At 41.5% G+C, this 21,950-nt stretch overlaps 1 protein-coding gene across 2 annotated transcripts in view; it reads left to right on the top strand.

Annotated features, from left to right (window-relative positions):
- The window catches only part of UBE2H (ubiquitin conjugating enzyme E2 H), a 100,040-nt gene extending 78,813 nt beyond the window's left edge, over positions 1-21,227 (top strand). For both annotated transcript variants that reach the window (XM_082846018.1, XM_082846019.1), the window contains exons 6-7: positions 11,615-11,743; positions 16,632-21,227. In XM_082846018.1, coding sequence (XP_082702144.1) covers positions 11,615-11,743; positions 16,632-16,756 — 254 coding nt within the window. In that variant the 3' untranslated portion in view covers positions 16,757-21,227. The remainder of the gene's footprint in view (positions 1-11,614; positions 11,744-16,631) is intronic.
- Positions 21,228-21,950: the final 723 nt, after the last annotated feature.

Genomic DNA, 21,950 nt, shown 5'->3' with positions numbered 1-21,950 from the left:
TCACTCAATTTCCTGCTGTGATTCTTGAATTTTAGTTCAAAGGACAAAAACAAATCTAACTTAATACGAAACAACTAATAGGAGAAAGTTGGCAAGTTAACACAGATATTCAACTGAAAAGCAAAAGGCTTAGCTTGGTAACCAAAACTTGTTTCAACTCTACTATATAATATGGTAAGGAGCAGGGAGTTACTTGTGAAATTTCCTGCAATTAGCTTTGCCCCAGGGCATGCATGTACTGTGCAATAGATATACATATTTTTATTATAACAGCAATTCCCAGATGAAATTCAGATTTATACTCATCATAACCTGATAATAAACAATGTTTATGTTTATTCCTCCACCACCCCTCACCAACTCCACAAAAGAAAATTGATTTCTGGCAGCCCATTTGACTCCTTGCCTCTGTTCTCCTCCTGTTTTCCTTTGCCAAGTGTACATGCAGTTTGTTCATTCAGAAGCTCAAAATTGGTATAATTGTAGTTTAATCACCCAGTAATTTAAAATTTTATATTTAATCTTGAAAGAGAGCATATTATAGTGGTTAATTTTGTAAAGAAGCTTGTCATCAGTATGAAGCTATCTATTGAGTTTGAAGTTACTATTGTTACTCTTTGTGACATTAAAAGGAAAGTAGCAGATGCCATCACAAAACTGATTCATTTTGGCTTCCTGTATGATGGCATCTTTTTTTTTTTTTTTTTTTTTTAACATCCCTTTGTGCTCTTCCAGACAGGAATGATAAAAGCTCTGGAAAACTTAAAATTCAGCCAAGGGGATCTGGATTTCAATTTCAAAAACAACTGTAATTTTAAAGACTGATGAAAGGAAAGTTCATTAAGCCATAGGTAGCTTGTTTTCTGTTTTCCTTTTTACTCAAATATATTTTATCCATAGTTGTGTTTTCACCCCACACTCCTGGAAGCTCAGGTACCTTCACTGCAGTACCGCTTCAGTTTCCCTCCCGCCATTCTGAGCCATGCATACTTGACCCTCGTAAATTGTGTTTCTCTCTCCGACTTTCGTTTTACTCATTTCTCGACTGACTTGGTAAATTACTTATTTGTGGACTAAGTTGTGGACAAGTAATGTAGAAGACAATTTTCATATAAAATTGGGCAGTTTATAATTTTATTCTCACCTTTAGGGTTGCTAGCCAATGGACTGGATAGTCCTCTTATTTTGCTGGTGAGAAAAATCAACATTTGGGAAATTATTTCCCCTAGAGTCATTTGGGGGGGCGGTCAGTAACAGACAAATGAGTTTGACTACAACAAAAGGAATGCTTCAGGAACTTTGGGATTAGAATTAGGAGAAACAGTGCTTCTTTTTACTAGGCATTTAGAAAAATTTTAAATCATAAATTTACTTAATAGTACTATGCTGTAACCTAATGATTTTAAGCGGCTGAATGAATTTAAGCCTTTTCGTGTTGGAAGTACATTGTTATTACATACCTCTTTTCAGTCAGGTAGCCTGTGAATCTTTCCAAACAACTCAAATTTTGGCTGAGGGTAACTTTATCTTAAAATAATGCTTTATGCTGCATGAGTGTTTGCTAGCTATGTTTCTAGACATTTTAGTATAGTTGCAGAGATAAGAGATACATTTATCTATCTGCATGGATGATTGAGTGGCCAGCAACCACTGTTTCAACAGGCTTGAGAACTCAGTATTGATCCATCCATGCTGGAATCACAAACATCATCCTGCTTTTGGAACAGCTGGATGTCATTATGAGTCTCCTAGACAGACCCAGGTAGAGCAGTTTCTTTCTAGTACTATGGAGAAAGGTCAGCTGTAGTAGATAAAGAAGAAATATGCTGAGTTTTGGATTTGATGGTTTCCACAATGCTAGCTCCATGATCCACCTCCTTTGTCTGCTTGTAAATATTTAGATTTGGTGTTGGCATGTGCCCCAGGAGTTTAATTAGCTATACATAGAAAAATGGGGCTTTCTTGGGTTGAACAACCTAGCAGAAATTCGTTAAAAACACCACATTCACTGACAGTCAGCATTAGAACCATGGAGTGGTCCAGGCTTTGTGGATCGTGGGATATGAGCCAGGCTATGGTCCTGAAAGACAGCCACAGCCATGTTTTTCTTTCTTTGGGGCTGTAGCTTCAGGGCTCCATTGTGATTTTGTGGATTTGTTTTGTCTTCATTTGCTTGTGATCACTGTGTCTAGGTAAAGTCTTTCCCCATGCATGGTCATTTATCTTATAATTGCATGAAGTTATCTTGTTCTTTTCTGACATTAAAGACAAACTAAATTATTGCCTAGTAATTTAAAACTTTAATAATGAGTTTTAGTATGACTGTAAGAATACCCAACTAGCTAATTATACATTAACTGCCCTCATTTCTAGAAGGGTAATAACAAATCCTACTACCATGTTTTAGCTTGCAGTCTTTTAAGGTAAGCAGGGTCATACCAGGTTTAAACCAGGATGAATTGCCCTCTCAAGAACACCTAAGTAAGGTGGGAAGTGTTTTGAGATCGACATGGCAACAAGGGGAATGTTTTTTGGTGAACAAAAGTCTGTTTTCTTCATTCTGATCTATGTAGTAGCATTCATTTCCTTCTGCAGATCTCCACGGTTTAAATACATTGTGGAGAGGGAGTTGCAATTAGGCAATGGATGGAAGATGATTTACTAAGACAGTGGAATGCTTTAAAACGTTCCATGTTATAAAACTACACACCTCTGGTTGGTGACCTGGTGATCTGGCAGTTAGGATATATCTGGTATTCCACCAAGTTTTAATTAGTACCCTATGTCTTTGACATTGCTCTTTCCCACATATAACAGGAATACCTGTTTTTAGCTTGGAATACTTAAAAAAGTGTAATGGTAGTGTAGTGAGATTAAGTATATCTCTCAGGAATATTGCAAAAATTCTTCAAGTGTTTGCTGATTCTTATTAATTCCTGCTGATTGCTCTCTCTCTTTTTTAAGAGGTGTGAGGAGAGAAGAGTTTTGTTTTTTGCATGCATGACCCTCTTCATGAGACTTTATTCTATCTTTAAAAGATCCTCATGGACTAACACGAGATCACGTGTACATCTAATGAGTTTCACACCCTTTGTATATTTTATCCACACAGAAGACCCTCTCAGTTAAGTGATTGGACACATTCTTGAATATATCATCTGGGATACTGGTTTGCTGTATGTATTATTCCATTAAAGCATGTTAGCATTCAGTGGCCAGCTGGTTCTGTGTCACAGCACCACACAAGTCTTTGTGGTGGTCTGCTTCAGCTTGCCACATGTGTGCCCTCAAACAGCTAGTAAGAGAATATTTAATCTCAAGGCCATTTCTTTTTTCAAATCTACCTGCCTATCTGAAGGCATTCCTCCTAATTGGCTTTATTGAGGTTTTCTTCTAGGGGATGTCTGTCACCTTTTAGGGCCCACTGCTTACTCAGTCTTTCATACATAACAACTGCTTGACTATATGCAATGCTGATCCTCCAGCTGAAGAGAGGTATAGGTTTCTGGCTCCTCCTCCTTTTAGGGGGTAGAATTTCACTGTTTTTAGTATTCACAGACTACAAGCAGAAGAAAATTAAAGTAACAGACTCAAATTCATCATTAATAGTGCAACTTCTTAAGAGCTGACAAGAGTAGAAAAGTAAAGATCTATTAATTAACCCAAAATTCTTAGATAACCTGAAGAAATCTGGAAATTTTATTTGTCCTCTTTCAGTCTTGTAAACTTTGACCACATATATGTCAGTGTGTTTTCATACATATAGTTAGATACCACCACCCCCCACAAAAAAAAGGACAAAAAAAAAAAAACCTTGAGCAAATGAAATGGAATTTTATGATTGTTTTTATTTTCAACATGTAACTATAAATTCATGGCTTGCTTAGCAATATGATGGATTAATTACAGTTCCTTATAAGATGAGCAAAGTCAATCAATGGGATTTTGAAAGGTCAGCTGATGATTTTCTCTAGCAAATCAAGGATAGCATGGGTTTGTTTGGTTTTTTAAAATTATTGTATTTTTGGCTGAGTTGAGTCTTGGTTGCTGCACGCGGGCTTTCTCTAGTTGCGGTGAGCAGGGGCTACTCTTTGTTGCGGTGCGCGGGCTTCTCATTGCGGTGGCTTCTCTTGTTATGGAGCACGGGCTCTAGGCGCACAGGCTTCAGTAGTTGCGTCACGTGGGCTCAGTAGTTGTGGTTCACAGGCTCTAGAGCACAGGCTCAGTAGTTGTGGTGCACAAGCTGAGTTGCTCCGCGGCATGTGGGATCTTCCCGGACCAGGGATCGAACCTGTGTCCCCTGCATTGGCAGGCAGATTCTCAACCACTGTGCCACCAGGGAAGCCCCGGATAACATGGTTTTAATTCCCAGGTGATCTCAACTTATTTAGCCATCAGCTTCAACTATAATGGCCGAAAGCCATGGAAAGAGGAGGTCGCAGTCATTGGTTCTGGTTCACTAGAATCTACTTCTTGTGGGTTTTTACCCAGCTTTTTACCTCTCTGATTGTGAGCAGGACTTTTCCTTTCTTCCTCTCCTTTTAGCCCTGCTCCCTATTGAATTACAAAACAGTTAAATACCTTAAGGAGTCATGGCTAACTCAGTGATTCTGAGCTTTGGAAGCCAGGAGTCCTCCAGGAGGGAGAAGGTCAGTAAAATGTAAGTTTGTTTGGATAGCATGCTTCTGGAGTACGAAGTTTCGTAGGAAAAGAAAAGGAACTTGCTCTTGATGGGAAATGACCTGAGTGTTTTAAGGAAGTGTTCTCTGCTTCCAAAGGTAAGAGTTTGGAGGCTGGAAGGCCATCCAGAGATGGTTGTCCTAATCCAGGTCTAGAAAGATACATTGGGCTTGATGTAGTTACATGCCAGTGGAAACAGAAGAGGAACTAGAGGCATTTCACTAGGATTAATAGTGAGTCTGGGAAATTGACTGAGTACATGGAATAAAGGAGGAAGGCCTAACCAAGGTCCTTCAAGAGGTTTGGAGCCGTCGATCTAGGTTTTAGGAGAAAGGAATAGGTTTTCAGGGAAATAATTTTAGGCATGTTTAAGACCAGAAATGTAAAGGACCAATTAGAAGGATTTGCTAGTTATCAGCATAGACTTATTTCTTTAAAATTGTGAGATGATGAGCTTCCTGGAGTAAGAGTATAAAATACACTCTTTGTATTAATACAAAGACCACAGAATTCACATTGCTGAGCAAGTGGCTGATGTCTTTCCAAACAAGTTTTTCTGTATGTTTTTTGTTTGTTTGGCTTTAAAAAGAAGGAACCCAGGGGCTCGGACATCTGGGGAACAAGGAGTAGGGTGAGAAAAGGGGGAAGGATAGGTGGCATTGGAGAAGGGAGAAGGGCTATGATGGCTGGTGGTACCTGGCCGTGACTGTGCTGTACCATGGTGGTGTTTTCTGAGTCACAGCATTTGGGGTGTTAAATCTGAAAAACAAACAAAGATTATGCAAGTTCAAGTCTCTGAGAGGACTGCCGGCTTGGTAATTGTGGTTCCTGATGGGGCTGACCAAGTCAAGCTTTGGCATCCACAGGGTTTTAACCTGAAGATAGCAGTATGCTTTACAAAGGTTTCCATTTTAATGTTCAAAGGAAATAGAGGAAGAAGAAATAACTTATGGTCACTGGTTCATAAACAGCCAAGAATAAAACATGAGATATGTGATTCATCCCCTCCTGAGTGTCTTCTCTTTTAAGCCGTGTACCCATCTTTTTGTGAGTCACCTGGAGTAGGGTGGCTTTACTTTAGGAATTGGCGCAGGGCGTCCTTGATGGCGTAGTGGTTGAGAATCCGCCTGACAATGCAGGGGACACGGGTTTGATCCCTGGTCTGGGAAGATCCCACATGCCACGGAGCAACTAAGCCCGTGCGCCACAACTACTGAGCCTGCGTTCTAGAGCCCGCGAGCCACAACTACTGAGCCCGAGTGCCACAACTACTGAAGCCCACATGCCTAGAGCCCATGCTCCACAATGAGAGAAGCCACTGCAATGAGAAGCCCGCGCACTGCAATGAAGAGTAGCCCCGCGCTTGCCACAACTAGAGATAGCCCGCGCACAGCAACGAAGACCCGACACAGACAAAAAAAAAAAAAAAAAAAGAATTGGTGCATTTTTGTGTGGGTGACTCATTTTAATTATTAATAAGTATTCCTTGAGGGATACAGGTAGCTGAAATTTCTTCTGAGAAGATGGCATATTTGTATTAATATTTTAGTCCTTTGATGTAGTTTGAAGCCTATTTTATAGTCATTTTTAGAAATGTGTATTTCTTCTTGTAAGGAGCTGCAGTATTCTCTTTTTGCAGATGAAGAAATTGAGATGCAGAGAGGAAGAGACCTGCTTTCCTACCTGTAGTTTGGAATACCTCCACCTGGAGTGAATGATGGTGACAGCAGTGTGCAGAAAAAGGACAATGAAAGGGTCAGGGAGGGCTACTAAATTAGAGCCTCTTCAGCAGCTTAGCTGTCAAGACCTAAACATTTTCTTGAGCTAGAGAACCCACAAGCACATAGCTCTTTCCATTTGGTCTCTGGGGTTAGGAGTGTGTAGAGTAGGCAGTGCATTTCTGCACACGTATCACAAACATGCAGATGCTAACCAATCCTAAATCAGAATCCCTGGGGTAGGTATGCATATTTTGAAAAACCCTGTGGGTAATTTTAATGGACGAACAACCAGGACCTAGACTTGCCCAAGAACCATTGCTGTAGACTGAGTGGGGTAAATGCTGCTTTTGATGAGAGATAAGTATAATTTGAGTGTTTTTAAAAATTAAATATGGATATAAATCATTAGTTTATGTGCCTAAGCTGAACTATGAGTGTTGTAATATTGTTAACATTAATACTGTAAGATCAGGTTGAAGAATCAGTCCTAATGGACTGCATTTTGGTAAGTGCTGATTTAGTCCAAGGCAAAAGTAAGAGCTGTTTGCTCATGGTAGACCATACTTATCAGGGTTCTTGGGACTTTCTTTAAAAATTAAGGTATCCAGGGCTTCCCTGGTGGTGCAGTGGTTGAGAGTCCGCCTGCCAATGCAGGGGACACGGGTTCGTGCCCTGGTCCAGGAAGATCCCACATGCCGCGGAGCGGCTAGGCCCGTGAGCCATGGCCGCTGAGCCTGCGCGTCCAGAGCCTGTGCTCTGCAATGGGAGAGGCCACAACAGTGAGAGGCCCGCGTACCGCAAAAAAAAAAAAAAAAAAAAATTAAGGTATCCAGTAATGGGGGCACCTGACTGTAATCTCTAGATTGTGCGATCCATGTCTGGTTCTCTCCCTTCCAAAAAGTGGAAGGTCGGTGTTTTTTAGAAGACTTTGGAACTGATAGATGTTTTATATTATTAACAATTCTAGGGGGAAAAAATTTTATTATGATGGATTTTTCCAAAGATGAGTATCTTTATTTCATTCTTGGTTTATGGTTTATGTCTCTTCTGCTAGAATATTTATCTTGAAAGAAGATTTTGTGCACATCTGCATGTTTGAGAGATATTTCTTTGGGGAGGAACCTCTCAATGGTAGTCATTCTGTTAGCCACTTTCAGGAATACTTTACTGCTTTAAAATGGCCACGGCAACAACATCCTGGCCTTCAAAAGCTGTCATCTTTACCCAAAACTGGGCTGCGTACTTTTCCTTTCCTGCTCTTCTGTTTTAGAGGTGTGACTCAGCACATCTGTAAAATGGATCAAAAGTATGTTGATGTCGGAAGACAGTAGACACAGGAAAGGAGAAACCAATAATTGAGGGTTCTTTTTTTTTTTTTTTTAATTGAGGGTTCTTTTATTTGTTTGGAACAAATACATAGGCAAAGCCACTTATTGGTAGCTTGAAAAACTTAAAAGTAATGGTGAGGGGTATAAAATCTTTTCCTGGAACACATGAAACACCTAGTTATGAGACATGTTGTCTGCAATATTTCTCAAGTCCTGAAGTGCTTCTGAACTTAAAACCTGCACTTTATTTTTTTTTCAAGTTTTTTGTTGTTTGATAGGAACATTCAGCTGTTAATCTTTTGGGGGCAGCACCAATAATGCTGATGTGGCAGGAGAGGCCCCCAGTTTACTCCTGAACATTCTCTGCTTAGAGACCATCCTGTTGGCCTTGAACATGTGAGAAAGAAAAACTTTGGGGAGGAGGGTGGCCATTTCTGAGGGTATACAGTTTGATGCAGAGATGTGGGGAGCTTTTGCCATCATGGTTGAGACAGTGTTCCTTTCATCCACTAACAGAAGCAGTGTAGTGCATAAGCCCAGGTTTGAAACCCAGCCCCTTGGACAAGTTACCTAACCTCTCTGTGCCTCATTTTCCCCATATGCAAATTGGAGATAGTAATGGTACCTACCTCATTGGCTGTAGTGAAATTAAGAGTGTATATAGGGGCTTCCCTGGTGGCGCAGTGGCTGGGAGTCCGCCTGCCGATGCAGGGGGCGCGGGTTCGTGCCCCGGTCCAGGAGGATCCCATGTGCTGCAGAGCGGCTGGGCCCGTGAGCCATGGCCGCTGGGCCTGCGCGTCTGGAGCCTGTGCTCCGCAACGGGAGAGGCCCGCGTACCGGAAAAAAAAAAAAAAAGAGTGTATATGTAAAGTGTTTACAGGGCCTGGCTTGTAGTAAGGGCTGTGTAAGTGTAAACTCTTGCTGCCATTACTATTACTGTTACTATTATTAGTGTTACTGTAACTCTGCTTTGGGATCATGTTCAGTTTGTAAAACTTGGGGTTCACACCCCTTTTCTTCTTAATTTGCTTACCTTTTAGCATTTTCTACCATTGCCTTGATAACCCACCCACTTAAGGATAAAGAGAGGAAAATTTTTTTCAGACTTTCCATGTTTTATTAAATGTTTCAAACATATGCAAAAGTAGAAAGGACACATTTATACGCAAATACTATTTTTAAAGGCAAAAAAGTAAAGTGTCATTTGAAGTGTGAAAATACAAGCCTTTTGCTTTGACATAACTTTTTTAAAATTTTTATTTACTTTTAATTTTTCCTTTTTTTTTTTTTTTTGGCTATGTCAGGTCTTAGCTGGGGCACACAGGATCTTCACTGAGGCCTGTGAGATCCTTCATTACAGTGCGTGGTCTCTTCGTTGTGGCACTCGAGCTTCTCTCTAGTTGTGGCCTGCAGGTTTTCTCTCTCTAGTTGTGGCGTGTGGGCTCCAGAGCGCATGGGCTTTGTAGTGTGCAGCACACGGGCTCTCTTGTTGAGGCATTCAAGCTCGATAGTTGCAGTGCACGGGCTTAGTTGCCCCACGGCATGTGGGATCTTAGTTCCCTGACCAGGGATTGAACCTGTGTTCCCTGCATTGGAAGGCAGATTCTTTACCACTGGAGCACCAGGGAAGTCCAACATAACTTTTAAAATATTCTTATGCATAACTTTTAAAATATTTTTATGCATCATACTGTGTACATCATTGTAATTCTAGAGAACATAATATTTTACAGACTTTCTCTATTCAGCATTAGAACATCAGCATTTTTCTCTGTCCCTTAGCCTTTACAAATAGTTTCAATGATTTTGTACCATGAATAGTTATTGGTTTGTTAAATATGTTGCTTCCTTTAAAATATATATATGTAAAACAGCAGTGAAAATCCTGCCATGGATGGTTGGGGTTATGTTGGAAGATCATTTTTGTTTTGCTTTTTTGATTAAGGATCTCTGCATTTGTTTCCTGGTACGTGGGAATTTTACTTTAATGTGGTTCTTTGGAAAGTTGGCCTTATCAGTAATACCAAGTCCCTAACTTGGGGTTGAAGGTAAACCTGCTCTGTGTTAGTATCTGGTGCATGAGGATAGGACTGTGCTGGCTGTCATGAAGTACAGCCAGCACAGTCCATATATCACTCTGTAGACCTGAGTGGTCCAATATGGGATCTACTAGCCACATGTAGTTATTTAAATTTAAATTAATTAGAATTAAAGATGAAAGATTTAGTCCTCACAGTCAAACCAGCTATATTTCACGTGCTCAGTAGCCACATGGCTACCATATTGGTAGCAGATGCAGATCATTATCATCATTGCAGAAAGTTATATTGAATAGTGCAGCTCTAGGTTTTTTTTGACTGCTCAGTTTTTTTACCTTATAGTGACAAGGATGATCTGCTTCTCATAGGATTTTCTAGAGCAGAGGTCAGCAAACGTTGGCTGCCTGATTTTGTATATAGTTTTATTGGAACACAGCCACACCCATCTGTTTATCTATTATCTATGGCTGCTTCTGTGCTAGTGGCAGGGCTGAATGTTGAGTAGCTGTGACAGACCAAATGTGGCCCACCAAGCCTAAATTAGTATTTACTCTGGCCCTTTACGAAAAAGTTTGCTGACCCCTTTTATCTAGACCAGGGTTTCTCAACCTCAGCACTATTGACATTTTGGTCCCAGATAATTATTTGTTGTGAAGGGCTATCCTGTGCATTGCATTGTAGGGTGTTTAGCAGCATCCCTGGCCTCTGTCCAGTAGATGCTAGTGGCACCCCTGCACCTTCCCCCACCCGGTTGTGACAACCAGAAATTTCTCTACACATTGCCAAGTGGCCGCTGGGAAGCAACATCACCCCTGGCTGAGAATCATTAATCTAAAGTGACATGGCTTGACAAAACATTCACTTAAAATACTGCATGAGAGCACTCACTCTAAAACAAAATCCATTAGAAAAGCAGAATAAATTGAAGAGTAGTTTCTATGCTACTATACTTTAGCATTCCCTCTTGAAACAGAAATGTTTTTTATAAAACATGATGAGTAACTAGAGTGGGCAGAGAGATGGAAGCGCTAAGGTTCCACAGTTCACTGTCTGCTAACTGAGCAGCGAATAGAATGGAAGTTAGAGCATCTCTGAAGTTACGTGGATGTGTGGTTTATTTTACAGGTTTTCAAGCCCTACTTCCTTTATAAAACACTAGGTAACTGCAGGGTTTTTGTTGTTTTTGCTGTGTATGTAGATGTGCACCCAGCACCTTGTGCTGAATCTAGTAAGAAGGGAGTTGTTAATGTTTATTAAAATGATTATTAATAAAAGCAGTAAATTGGTACTTATCTGTCTTATGATTATGATTTTAAGTAATTCATATAGGTTCCTACCCTCATTACCTAGAATAATTGAAAAACTGGTTATATTTACCTCCATTAGAAGTTAGGAGAATTGAATTAAATGTCAAGGCTTATATAATTGTATTCAGTTCTTTTAAGATCTGGTGCTTGAATACTTTCAGAGTGGGGATTTTCAAAGCTGTAGAAAATGGCGATGTTAAGAAATTAACTGCTTGCTTTGTAAGAATGTAGAGTGCTGTACAGTATTGGGGTACAAGTTTTAATAAACCATGTAGTATTTCTAAAATCTCAGTTTACAGAGTAGAGTGAATTCGAATTGGGACAGTTGCCTTTCAAAGAGAATACCAAGTGTACCTGGTTCTTCAAATTAAAATTAAATTTAAAAATTGGTATTGAAAGGAATATATAAGTCACATGTAATGGACCACTGTTTTATGAAAAAATATCAGTGTAGTTAAATATGTTGACTACTGAATTCAAGTGAATTTTAGGTGAACTTGCTTGTTCCGTGCATGATATATTTCTTGCTTGTTTTTCAGATCTTACCAATATATTTGAGTCCTTCCTGCCCCAGTTGTTGGCCTATCCCAACCCCATAGATCCTCTCAATGGTGACGCTGCAGCTATGTACCTCCATCGACCAGAAGAATACAAGCAGAAAATTAAAGGTAAGGCAAATAGCTTAGCCTTGAGACAGAAGAACTTAAGTCTGTTAGGTTTTGATCGTTAAAAGCCCTTCTTAGTTACTCGTAATTTTTCTCAGGCCTAAAAAGAGACAGCTGTGGGCCAGAGCAGAGCTCACTAGCCTCTGTAGGTTCAAGGGTCAGAGACACCTTTAGAAAGCTGGAGGTTTCAGCAAGAAAGGAGAGAGAAAGCAAAAAAGGAAAGATGAGGAAATGGGTGACTTATTAGTTGGGTGGTAAGTAGACATAACCCTGCCAGAAATCCCTGTGACCCCCTATATGAAAGAACCTTTGCTTTCATTTGCTTCCTCTTGTCTTAGAAAATTAGAAAATTGGACTGGAGAGTAAAGTATTAATTGAAAGGCATAGTCTCACATTGGTTTATAAATGGAATCATCCTGGCCCTTCAGGACAGCAGTTAACTTTGGGAGTTGGGAAATAATTACCAAATTCATCTTTAGACTTTGTTTTATTATATCATTTTACCTGTTGAATAAAAATTACCCAACTGGCTTCTTTTCTTGGTCCCATACTGATTTGCTTACATTTTGGGAAGTTTACATCTAAGGCACATTTCTACTGCAGATACCTGGCCCCAGTGCCCTGGTGCTATGGATTTTTCTATTAAAACTTAAAATGTGCTATTAAAGTTTAGAAATGTGCAAATGGTGGTAGCACTAGTTAGCTCATCCTTTAAGATTTAGGATCCTGTTTTCCCATTCTCAGTTTACAGGCTAATGGGACACGAATTTCATTAAAATGAAAATGTGGTTGTGAAAGAACAGCTAAAGCTACACACAGGGTTACCAGCATTCACCACGTTGTCCTTTTACCTCTGTGTATGTTTGAGAACTTTCATAGTGAAAAGTCTAGATACATAAAGTTCCACCAGAAAGGAGAGGAGTTCAAAGTCCATGAAAATAGGCCTACTCTTCTTAACAAATGGCAGGCATTGGTATTTACCCAATTTTTAGCTTGACTCGTTCATCTGCACAGCAGCTCAGAACATGAGCTTCTGCAAAGTGTATATCCCCTCTGAGTACATTTGCAGGAGATGGCAGTAGAAATAATTTATGAGAGCCCAGAATGCATAGGTCTTCACTCTTAAATATGAAAGTATGAGACAGGATGTGAGCATCTGGGCCTATTTGTTGAACAGTAGTTTTTCCTTTTCTTCGTCTTCTCATTCTTCCCTGGTCTCTTAGGGTATTGTTTGGTACTTTTTGTTGAGATAAAGTAAAAATAAATCTACTCTAATTAACTTACTTAGGTCTCAGGTGCTTTGCAAATTAATATCTAATTTATGTAACCAGACATAGCCAAAGAAACATAATTCAAGAAAACATGTATTTCATTTTTAACCAGATAAAATTCTGTTATGAGACTGTCTTACTTTGACATAAGAATCACTTAACAGTGTCTGCAACCCACAGATATCTCTGTGCAGAGCATATTTCTATAGTTCTTGTATTCATTATGCCTCTATTTAACACTATTCCTGTTTTAGTACGTATCTGTTATAGTCCCAGTTACAAAAGGAACCTAACCTACGTTTTTATCTTTGAACAGCAAGCTCTAGCTTAGGGGGCTCTAGATTTCTGAAACATTAGTGTTGGCTATCACTTCCTTAGTAATCTGAGAAGATCATGACTATCAGACCTGAGCTCACCGCAGCTTCCTACCTTTATATATATCGCCCCCCCCCCGCCCCCACCAATCTTTTCTTTGTTTCTTCCTACAGGAAATAAGAGATCTTATTTCTCGGACCCAGTCCCCCCACCAACATGATCTTGTTCTCCATTTATCCTTCCTCCTAGCACTGTTGGTCTTCCTTCTCTTCCTGGTTACCCACCACCCCCATACTCAAAGGTATCCCCATGTCGGAAGCCTTTATCTGTTTCTGTGGACTCCTTTAGGAGTCCTGCTCTTTGTTTCCCCTCCTCTCTCCTCTTTTTTCTTTTTTTTTTTTTTTTTTGTGGCTGCATTGGGTCTCACTGCTGTGTGCAGGCTTTCTCTAGTTCTCGAGCAGGGGCTTCTCCTGTTGTGGAGCACGGGCTCTAGGCGTCCGGGCTCAGTAGTTGTGGCTCACAGGCTCTAGAGCACAGGCTCAGTAGTTGTGGCGCAGGGGCTTAGTTGCTCCACAGCATGTGGGATCTTCCCGGACCAGGGCTCGAACCTGTGTCCCCTGCATTGGCAGGAGGATTCTTAACGACTGCACCACCAGGAAAGTCCTCCTGTCTTCTTAATCATTTGGATTTTTCTCATGACCCATTTTCCTCTCTGCAGCTTTGGTATTTTACCCCTTACCTTTCTGAAAACTTTTCTCATTCCATTCCTAAACGTGATCATTCTCATAAGATTTGGGTCCTTCGGCCCCTCTCTCCTTCCCCCACCCGTTAGGGAGCTAATTCACCCCTTACCGCTTTAGATAATCCCCTCCAGGTAGTCAGTTTCCATGCCTGACATCTGAGGTCAGTGTATGTAACCTTTCTTACCGTGAACATGATTCATATTTAGTTGGTGCTATTTTATCTTGTAAATTATTGGGCTTCCCTGGTGGCGCAGTGGTTGAGAGTCCGCCTGCCGATGCAGGGGACACGGGTTCGTGCCCTGGTCTGGGAAGATCCCACATGCCGTGGAGCGGCTGGGCCCGTGAGCCATGGCCGCTGAGCCTGCGTGTCCGGAGCCTGTGCTCCGCAACGGGAGAGGCCACAACAGTGAGAGGCCCGCGTACCGCAAAAAAAAAAGAAAAAAGAAATATTGGACTGTCTGTAGGATGGGACACCGTTGGAGCTGTCTAAAGATATGTCACTTCTCAAAAACCTTCCCTGAGTGGCATCTTAGCCTGCCATTCAGGGCTCTCTGTTACTGTGTGTGATCTACATCTTTGCCTTTACTCCTCTAAATATATCAATATGTAACGCACAATTGGATGAATTTTAGATACCCAACTGTATCTGCTTCCTTAGTTCTTCAGGGAAAGTTTTCAACCATACAGAAAAACAGAGTGACTTAACTACGTACCCACTATACAACTGTAGCAAAACCTGTACATTTTGCCTTACTTGCTTCAGATTTTTTAAAAGAAAGAAAACAAATATAGTTCTCTCTTAATGTGTTTTAATATCCCAGCCACTTCCTTCTCCCCTGTGCTTCGGCGAGGCTGTCTATGCCTTTCCCCTGGAGTGGCGTCTCCTATGCTGCAGCTGCCAGAGCTGCTTCAAGGGTCAGTGCAGATACTGCCTTCCTGGCTCTCAGGAGCCACAGTCCCTTCTTCCTGCTTCCCATTGATGGCACTTAACCCCCTAACTGCTTTTATCTTTGTCTGTGTTTCCTGCTCATTAGTGACCTTGCTCTTCATTTTTCTATCTCCTGAAAGGCCTTATCCCAGTAAGCACTTAATACACATTGGTCTCCTTGAGTATACTGAAGAAGGCTGATAGTGTCGACTTACAGTGTCCAAGAGCAGTGCCAAAGTGCAGCAACTTCTTTCTACAAAGGAAGAAAAAGTAGCCAACCCAATAGAGAATAAAAATACAATTTCTAAGACTTCAGTAAACATTTCTCTCACTCTCAAAAAAATGAAGGCAAGTTCCTACCTAGCCAGGGGCTTTTGAAATCTCATTATCTCAGCATAAAATTTTGCTCCAATGAATCTGTAGGGGTGTAAGTCAGAAGCCTGCAAACTTTTTCTGTAAAGGCCCAGATTTGGCCACATATGGTCTCTGTCACATACTCATTCTTTCTTTCTTTCTTCCTTTTTAACAGCCCTTTGAAAATATAGAAAATAATCTTAGCTGGCCCTGCACTGCATCATTCAGACTTGGCCCATATACCTTCTCTTCTAGTCCCTGCAACTCCATAGGAGGAAAAACAAAGCATTCAGACGTGAGGATGTGTTTTTCTGGATAGGATTCTGTCCTGTCTTTTCATATTGTGTGTAGGCTACTTACTTGAAAAACCATCTGCACCTAGAGTTTTAGGAAAACGTTTAATTGTGTATTCAGCAGTTCTTAACATTTTTTTCAGCTGGCAGATACAGCCTAGGCTATAGCATCATAAATCTTCAGGTAAATAAATTAATAGGTGGTAAAGTCACTCAGGCTAGCTGTGTCCCCAGGTAGCAGCTCATTCCTGAGCAGATTGAGAGACTGTCTTCACCAGCTGCTTCAAAAACCTGACAGGCAGGATCTGTTTAGACTAAAATCTATTTCTAAAATAATAGATTTGGGCTGACTGTAATTATATAACTGCAAATCTAAAAATGATGGGGGATTTCCTTATAAGTTACTATGGAATCATAACTAGTCCTGTTCTATCTGGGGGGTGAATAGTTTTATTAACATAGAAAGTAAAAGAAAATGTGAGGTTTACATTTCCCCAGTCCATCAAGTTTGGAGGAGTGCAGCCATATCAGTAGGCAACAAGGAGAGAGTGGGAGCGCCCTGGCTGGAAAACTGGGTCCTGGTTAACCCCAGACACTGTCCTGGACGTCTGCCGACCTTCCTGAGCCTTGCAGGCGAGGCCCAGGGTGCTCGGCTGTCTTGTACACATCCACGTGGGAGGTAATGGCCCAAAGAAGATCTAGCATGGTGGTGCAGTGTATCTGTTCCCCCGCAAATCAAGTGTTCAGATTTGCCTCTCTTACTAAGAGGGTGAAATGCATAAACTCCAAAGACACCTCCCTGCACAATTTTCCCCTTAGCTTTAGTGACTATAATAACTGTCATCTTTGTCATTGTCTGTTCCCTACTTCCCAAACCGAATAGGGAAAGCTTGAACCTCCCTGGGACTTGCCAGCTTTGGGGTCGCTGAAGCACATGCCTGCCTGCTCACTATCCTTGTGTTTTCTTTATCCCAACCCCCTGTGCAGAGTACATCCAGAAATATGCAACAGAGGAGGCACTGAAAGAACAGGAAGAGGGCACCGGAGACAGCTCATCGGAGAGTTCTATGTCTGACTTTTCGGAAGATGAGGCCCAGGATATGGAGTTGTAGTAAAAAAAGCACCTGCTTTTCAGAAAGACTATTATTTCCTAACCATGAGAAGCAGACTATAATATTCATATTTAAACAAAGCAATTTTTTTTATTACTAAACAAGGTTTTTATGAATAATAGCATTGATATATATATATTATATATCACCCTTTAGATCTTGATTTCTTGGTCATTTCTCAACCTGAGGTGCATAGCATATTCCCACATTCCATTTTGGTAGCAATATGCGGTCCGAATGCATGCATTCATAAGTCCATTTAGCCAAGTCAGCCTGTGTGCTACTGAACTGTCAAAAGAAACAGCCGCTCTGATAGATAGACATGAGTAAAAATAACAGGAAAAAGTTGCTTCTTTTATTGACGGTTCCAAAGAAACAAACCAAACCAACCAGCTCTTGGATGTGAAGATAGAATAGTACTTTTTCAAACTGGAAAGGAAGAAATTGGGGAGGAAAAGCCCTGCTTGGGAGCATTTAGAGCCAGCCATGTCAGAATCAGAGCTGCTTCTTCCTGTGCATCCTAGGTGGCCCCATTTCTGTGGAGTAACAGTATAAAACAGGGAGCTAATAATTTTTTTGACTTGGATTTTAAGTACATTTTTATATGTAGATTCCTGCCCTTCTCGCTACCAGGCCCTGCAGCCACAAGTGTTTTGCTTTGGAGAACCTTTTGGAAATGTTTTCTGAATCTGATTCTTTTTCTTGGGGGTAGAATTTGTAATCCAGACCTGTTTTTTGAGAGGACAGGACAGGAAGAGAAAAGTGACTGGGAAGATGTTTCCTCTCATCCAACACGTGCAGAGTCACATCCTCATCCTATTGTTGGCCACTGTGAGACTGCTACCCTGGACTCAGAGCTTTATATTTGAGGATGGTTGTGGGGTTTGGTTTTTTTTTTTTCTTTTTGGTGTGTGTGCATTGTGCTTAGGTTGCAAATTTAATCTTCACCTACCAAGAGATGGCCTCCTCCTTGGACAGCCACTCAGTGGACCATTAGACTTGGGAAGAAGACCCTTCTGGTGGCTGTGGCTCCTGGGTACTCTCATTCAGGTTTTGATTTTGTTTTCCCTTCTGCTGCTGCTCTTGGCAGCAGCCTGATCATCGTCTGCTCGTGGGAGTGGGAAATAGGTATTTTAGACCCAACTCACATTCTAAATTTAAAATGAGTAATAATTGGAACAAATAAAGGTTCTTGTACCCAAAGTGACTCTACATGGGAAAAACAAACAGCTTTTTTTTTTTTCAGAGTGAGACTGAATAGGAGGAAAGGATTCAGAAATATGATGTAGAACAGGTTTTGAAGGAAGAGAATTTTCTCTCCTGTATGTGTTAAGAGGAAATCAGTTTAAATGCCTGCTAATCAAATGTTTACTCAGCTAACCATATGTCCAGGTTGCTGGCAGAGTTTCTTTCAGATCTGAGTGTTGCCTGCTGAATTTGGAGAACTTCAGACATTAGCTGGTGGGGGGGTGGGGGGGTGGTTGACACAACCAGTAGGACAATAGCAAAATTAGCCAATCCTGAAATCTTCTCGAGATGATTTTTGAATGTCCTACTGGGATAATTTAATCCTTCTCTCTGTGTGTTTTTAGTTTATAAGTGCTATATTCCACAAAATTTGAGTCAATGAGATTGAAGATACCCTATCTTTTTTATTCAAAAAGCACAATCTTTTCTTTGAAAATCTATATGAAGTACAACTTGTTTTTAGCATGATTATTTTCCTAAATAAAAAACAAAGAATTTACTTATTTTATGTTAATTACGGGCATGAAGCAAAAGGTTTTCTTTTTTAAAAAAAAATTAAAAGTGCAGTTATGTAGGGCTGTGGTTAGTTAACCGTACTGAGTTATCTATCTAGCATTTGTGGCTTGTTGGAAGGGTAGTATTAACTATTTAACATGTAATGGAGTACTTTAACTCTTATCTAGCACGTTGTCTTCTCATTACTTTGGGGGAGGGAGGGTCTCTGCTGGCACTGTCTAACTTGCTTACCTGCTGAATTAGCAGTTTGCTTGTGCTATAACCGTTATTTGTAGGTGCGACTTAGGGTAGGCTTAAAGTGCTGGGTGGTGATTTGAGTTCAAACAATAAAAAACTGTATTTTTTCAATATTGTATAAACAATAGTGTTCTAATTACCTTTCAAAGAAAATAATGTCCAGATAATAATTGCTTTTAATCTTGTCAAAAAACAAAAACAAAAACTAGTAGAACCAAGTTTAGGGATGGTATGTGAGCAGTGCCACAGCTCTGCTCCCTGACTAAATCCATGTTTCTCTAACCAAAAGACATCAGCTTGCCTGTGATCGAGAACTCCAGCACTAGGAATCTGTTGGTGCAGAATTTCCAAATGAAGATTTGTTGGAGGTTGCAGGGGTTAAGAAGCAGATCTGAGTATGGCTACGGTGTGTATGCACGTGTGTGCGCGCCCATCCAAGTCTGTGTGATAAAGGTGTAACTAGGCTTCTCTGCTAGCACTGGAAGCTCCCGGAAATTGCTGCTCAGATCACACTGTACCCTCTCATTCTGTGCAAGTCTATCCTTTTGGGCACTAACCTTGATCCCATGCATGTTTTTGGCTCTGTGTGGAGCTTTTCCTCTCCACTTGGAAATTGACTTTTGATATGTTGAACAGAATCCCTTCTTACACTAACTTTTCATCCCTTCCCTGTGCCTGGGAGAGGTAGGAGTAGGAGAGGAAGCTGGAAGAGGGCCTGGCTGTGATTCTGAGGACTCTGGGCCCCCAGTAGTAGATGGTAGAGTGAGTCTGGAGCAGGGGGTGGTATGACACCAAAAGCATTTCCACATTGTCCCATCATAACACTCAGAGAAGCATTCAGAGCCCCTCAGAAAGGCTGCACATTATTGCTTTTAAAGGTGGTGGTGGTAGGTCAGAGCTGCTTCTGGCAGTTTCCCTTCCCTTCCCTTCCCTTCTTTAGTACCCATCATTTTTGAAATCCTGCCTTGTGGTTTACCAGCGCAAGCCATTCTTTGCCCCTGTTCAAATGACTGAGCTCCAGCTCTCGCCAAACACCAACAAGCAAGATGGCTGCACCACAGCAGCCTGCAATCCGCTACCCTCCAGCCACCCCAGCACCGGGGCCTCGTGGGTTGCGTTTTAAGGTAGCCAACCTAGACACTGGCGTATTTGCTCTTTTGTCTTCAGTCGTATCGCGCTACTTGAGGTTGCTGTGCAGTTTCAACCAGCGTTTTATACTAGTGAGATAATTATCAGAAGTTGCCATATCTCTCTCCAGTACCTAACGTTTTTCTTCCACTCCAAAAGCTGTTCTAATTGCCAACTGGCTGATCTAAGCTCCAGAAGAGTGTCTCCCCTCGAAGGAATTTTTTCCCTCACAAGGCTCCCTGAAGCCCTAGTTGGCCTTGGCCTGACACCTGCTTTTTATTAGGCCTCCTATTGGGATGGCTGAGAATCATGAAAGACAGATCCTCTGCTAGCCCCCGTGGTGAAGTTGTTAGATACCAACTTTCTGGGAACTAGTGTTTGACTTTAAATGGCATGTGACCCTTCTGTGTTCTAGGGACTCAATTAGAAAAGTGAAAGCCATTAACAAAAGTTAGAGTTTTATTCATCTCACCAACTTCCTGACTGGGTTCACAGCCTTGTTGACTGAAATCATTTCTGATTGAGCTCAAAGACCTGCATTTCTTTGGACTTCTGAATCCATGTTCATATTTTCTCTGGCCACTGAACACCTTGGTGATTCCATTAGGGACTGAATGGAGTGGAGGCCCCTTGGGGGGAAGGGAGAGTAAACCCTCAGGTATGCAGTTTCTCCACTCACCTGAGGAAGGGCCAGGACTCTTAATTCAGCAAATATTCATCTTGGCCGTGGGCTTGGGAAGAAATGGCCATTATTTACTGATTGTATTTGGTACATATTGTGTGATACTTGAAGAGATAAAAGGGACTTACCAGCCCTTAATTGAAATCTAAGCTTTTTATCACTTACTTTTTCCTTGCCCCCTCTCCTCCCTTCCACCTTTTACCTTGCATTGTGATGATCTAGTGGGCACTTCTGTCAACAGGACAAATGCCTCCTCTGACTATAACCTCTTAATAGTTGTGTATAATGAAAACTGTAAACTTTTTTAAATAAAATGTGTATATACCTTGGCAAATGGCTGGACCTTGATCAATAAGATAATGGCCCCCATGATTACTAAGCCCGATATTTTAGAACACCCTCCCTACTCATCCGGCTCCTCTGAGCAGCAGACAACGGCTTGCCTTTTTTTTTTTTTTTTAACTGAGACTCTCTTACGAGGCAGGTGACTGGGTTAGTTTGGGAAGGGATTGTCATATGTAGGCAGTAGTAACTGAGAGGCCCTGCCTACAAGAGCCTTACCCCTATACCTGGAGTGGCAGGTGACTGCTGGCTATAAACAGGGCTGGCTCTGAGGCTTCTCTACCAGAGCCTTGAAAAGCCATCTGTTCTGTGAAGTCCTGTAGCCTGGAGGACCCCGCCTACCCCCATGTGGATCAACAGGTATGGCTCCTGTGTTGCTGTTCAGCCCAAACCTCTAGACCTTGTTAACTAATGCTGAGCAAAGGGTACCCACTTGGTCTGGAGTTCACAGACAGTACAGCTTCCTGCTGGGGCTGGTCTGCCTCAACAAGGAAGGGGGAAAGCCGTGGGTGTTGCTTCTGAAGCTGATCACTGCATTAGCCCAACATTTCAGTTCCTTTCTAAAAGCATATGTCCTCATCTGCCACCAGGTGGCGATGTTGCCTCATTAGTCTATTTACTTTTGCTGGATTTAGTTAGAAGACCCTTTGGACAAAGGGAAAAGTTGTCCTTTGGTCACATGCCCTCATTCCCCCAGCTCTCTTCCACTGTTTTCTTCTCCTTATTCATTTCCCCCACACTCCCTTTTTTTCCTCACTGCATCCCGAGGTAGTTGACTGTAGGCACAGCTTTGTATCTACCAGAGAGGAGGAGGGTAATAAGGCCACCCAGGAACCCTGCCAACAGACATCTCAAGCGCCCCTGGCTGCCTCCAGTGCTCAGAAACGAAACAGTCAACAGAAGGCTTTGCTGTTGGTCTTCACTAACTCCTCAGCCATGGTCACAGTGGACCAAAGGACGGACCCAGTGCTGTGAGTCCTGGTGCCATCTCTTCTGATAACCAGCTGTGCGGCCTTGAGCTCTGTGGGCCTCAGGTTCATC

Source organism: Leucopleurus acutus, assembly GCF_964270905.1.
Source record: "Leucopleurus acutus genome assembly, chromosome: 9".
Taxonomy (NCBI): domain Eukaryota; kingdom Metazoa; phylum Chordata; class Mammalia; order Artiodactyla; family Delphinidae; genus Leucopleurus; species Leucopleurus acutus.
Note: the sequence above shows the minus strand (reverse complement) of the source record. Positions and strands in the feature narration are given on the sequence as shown.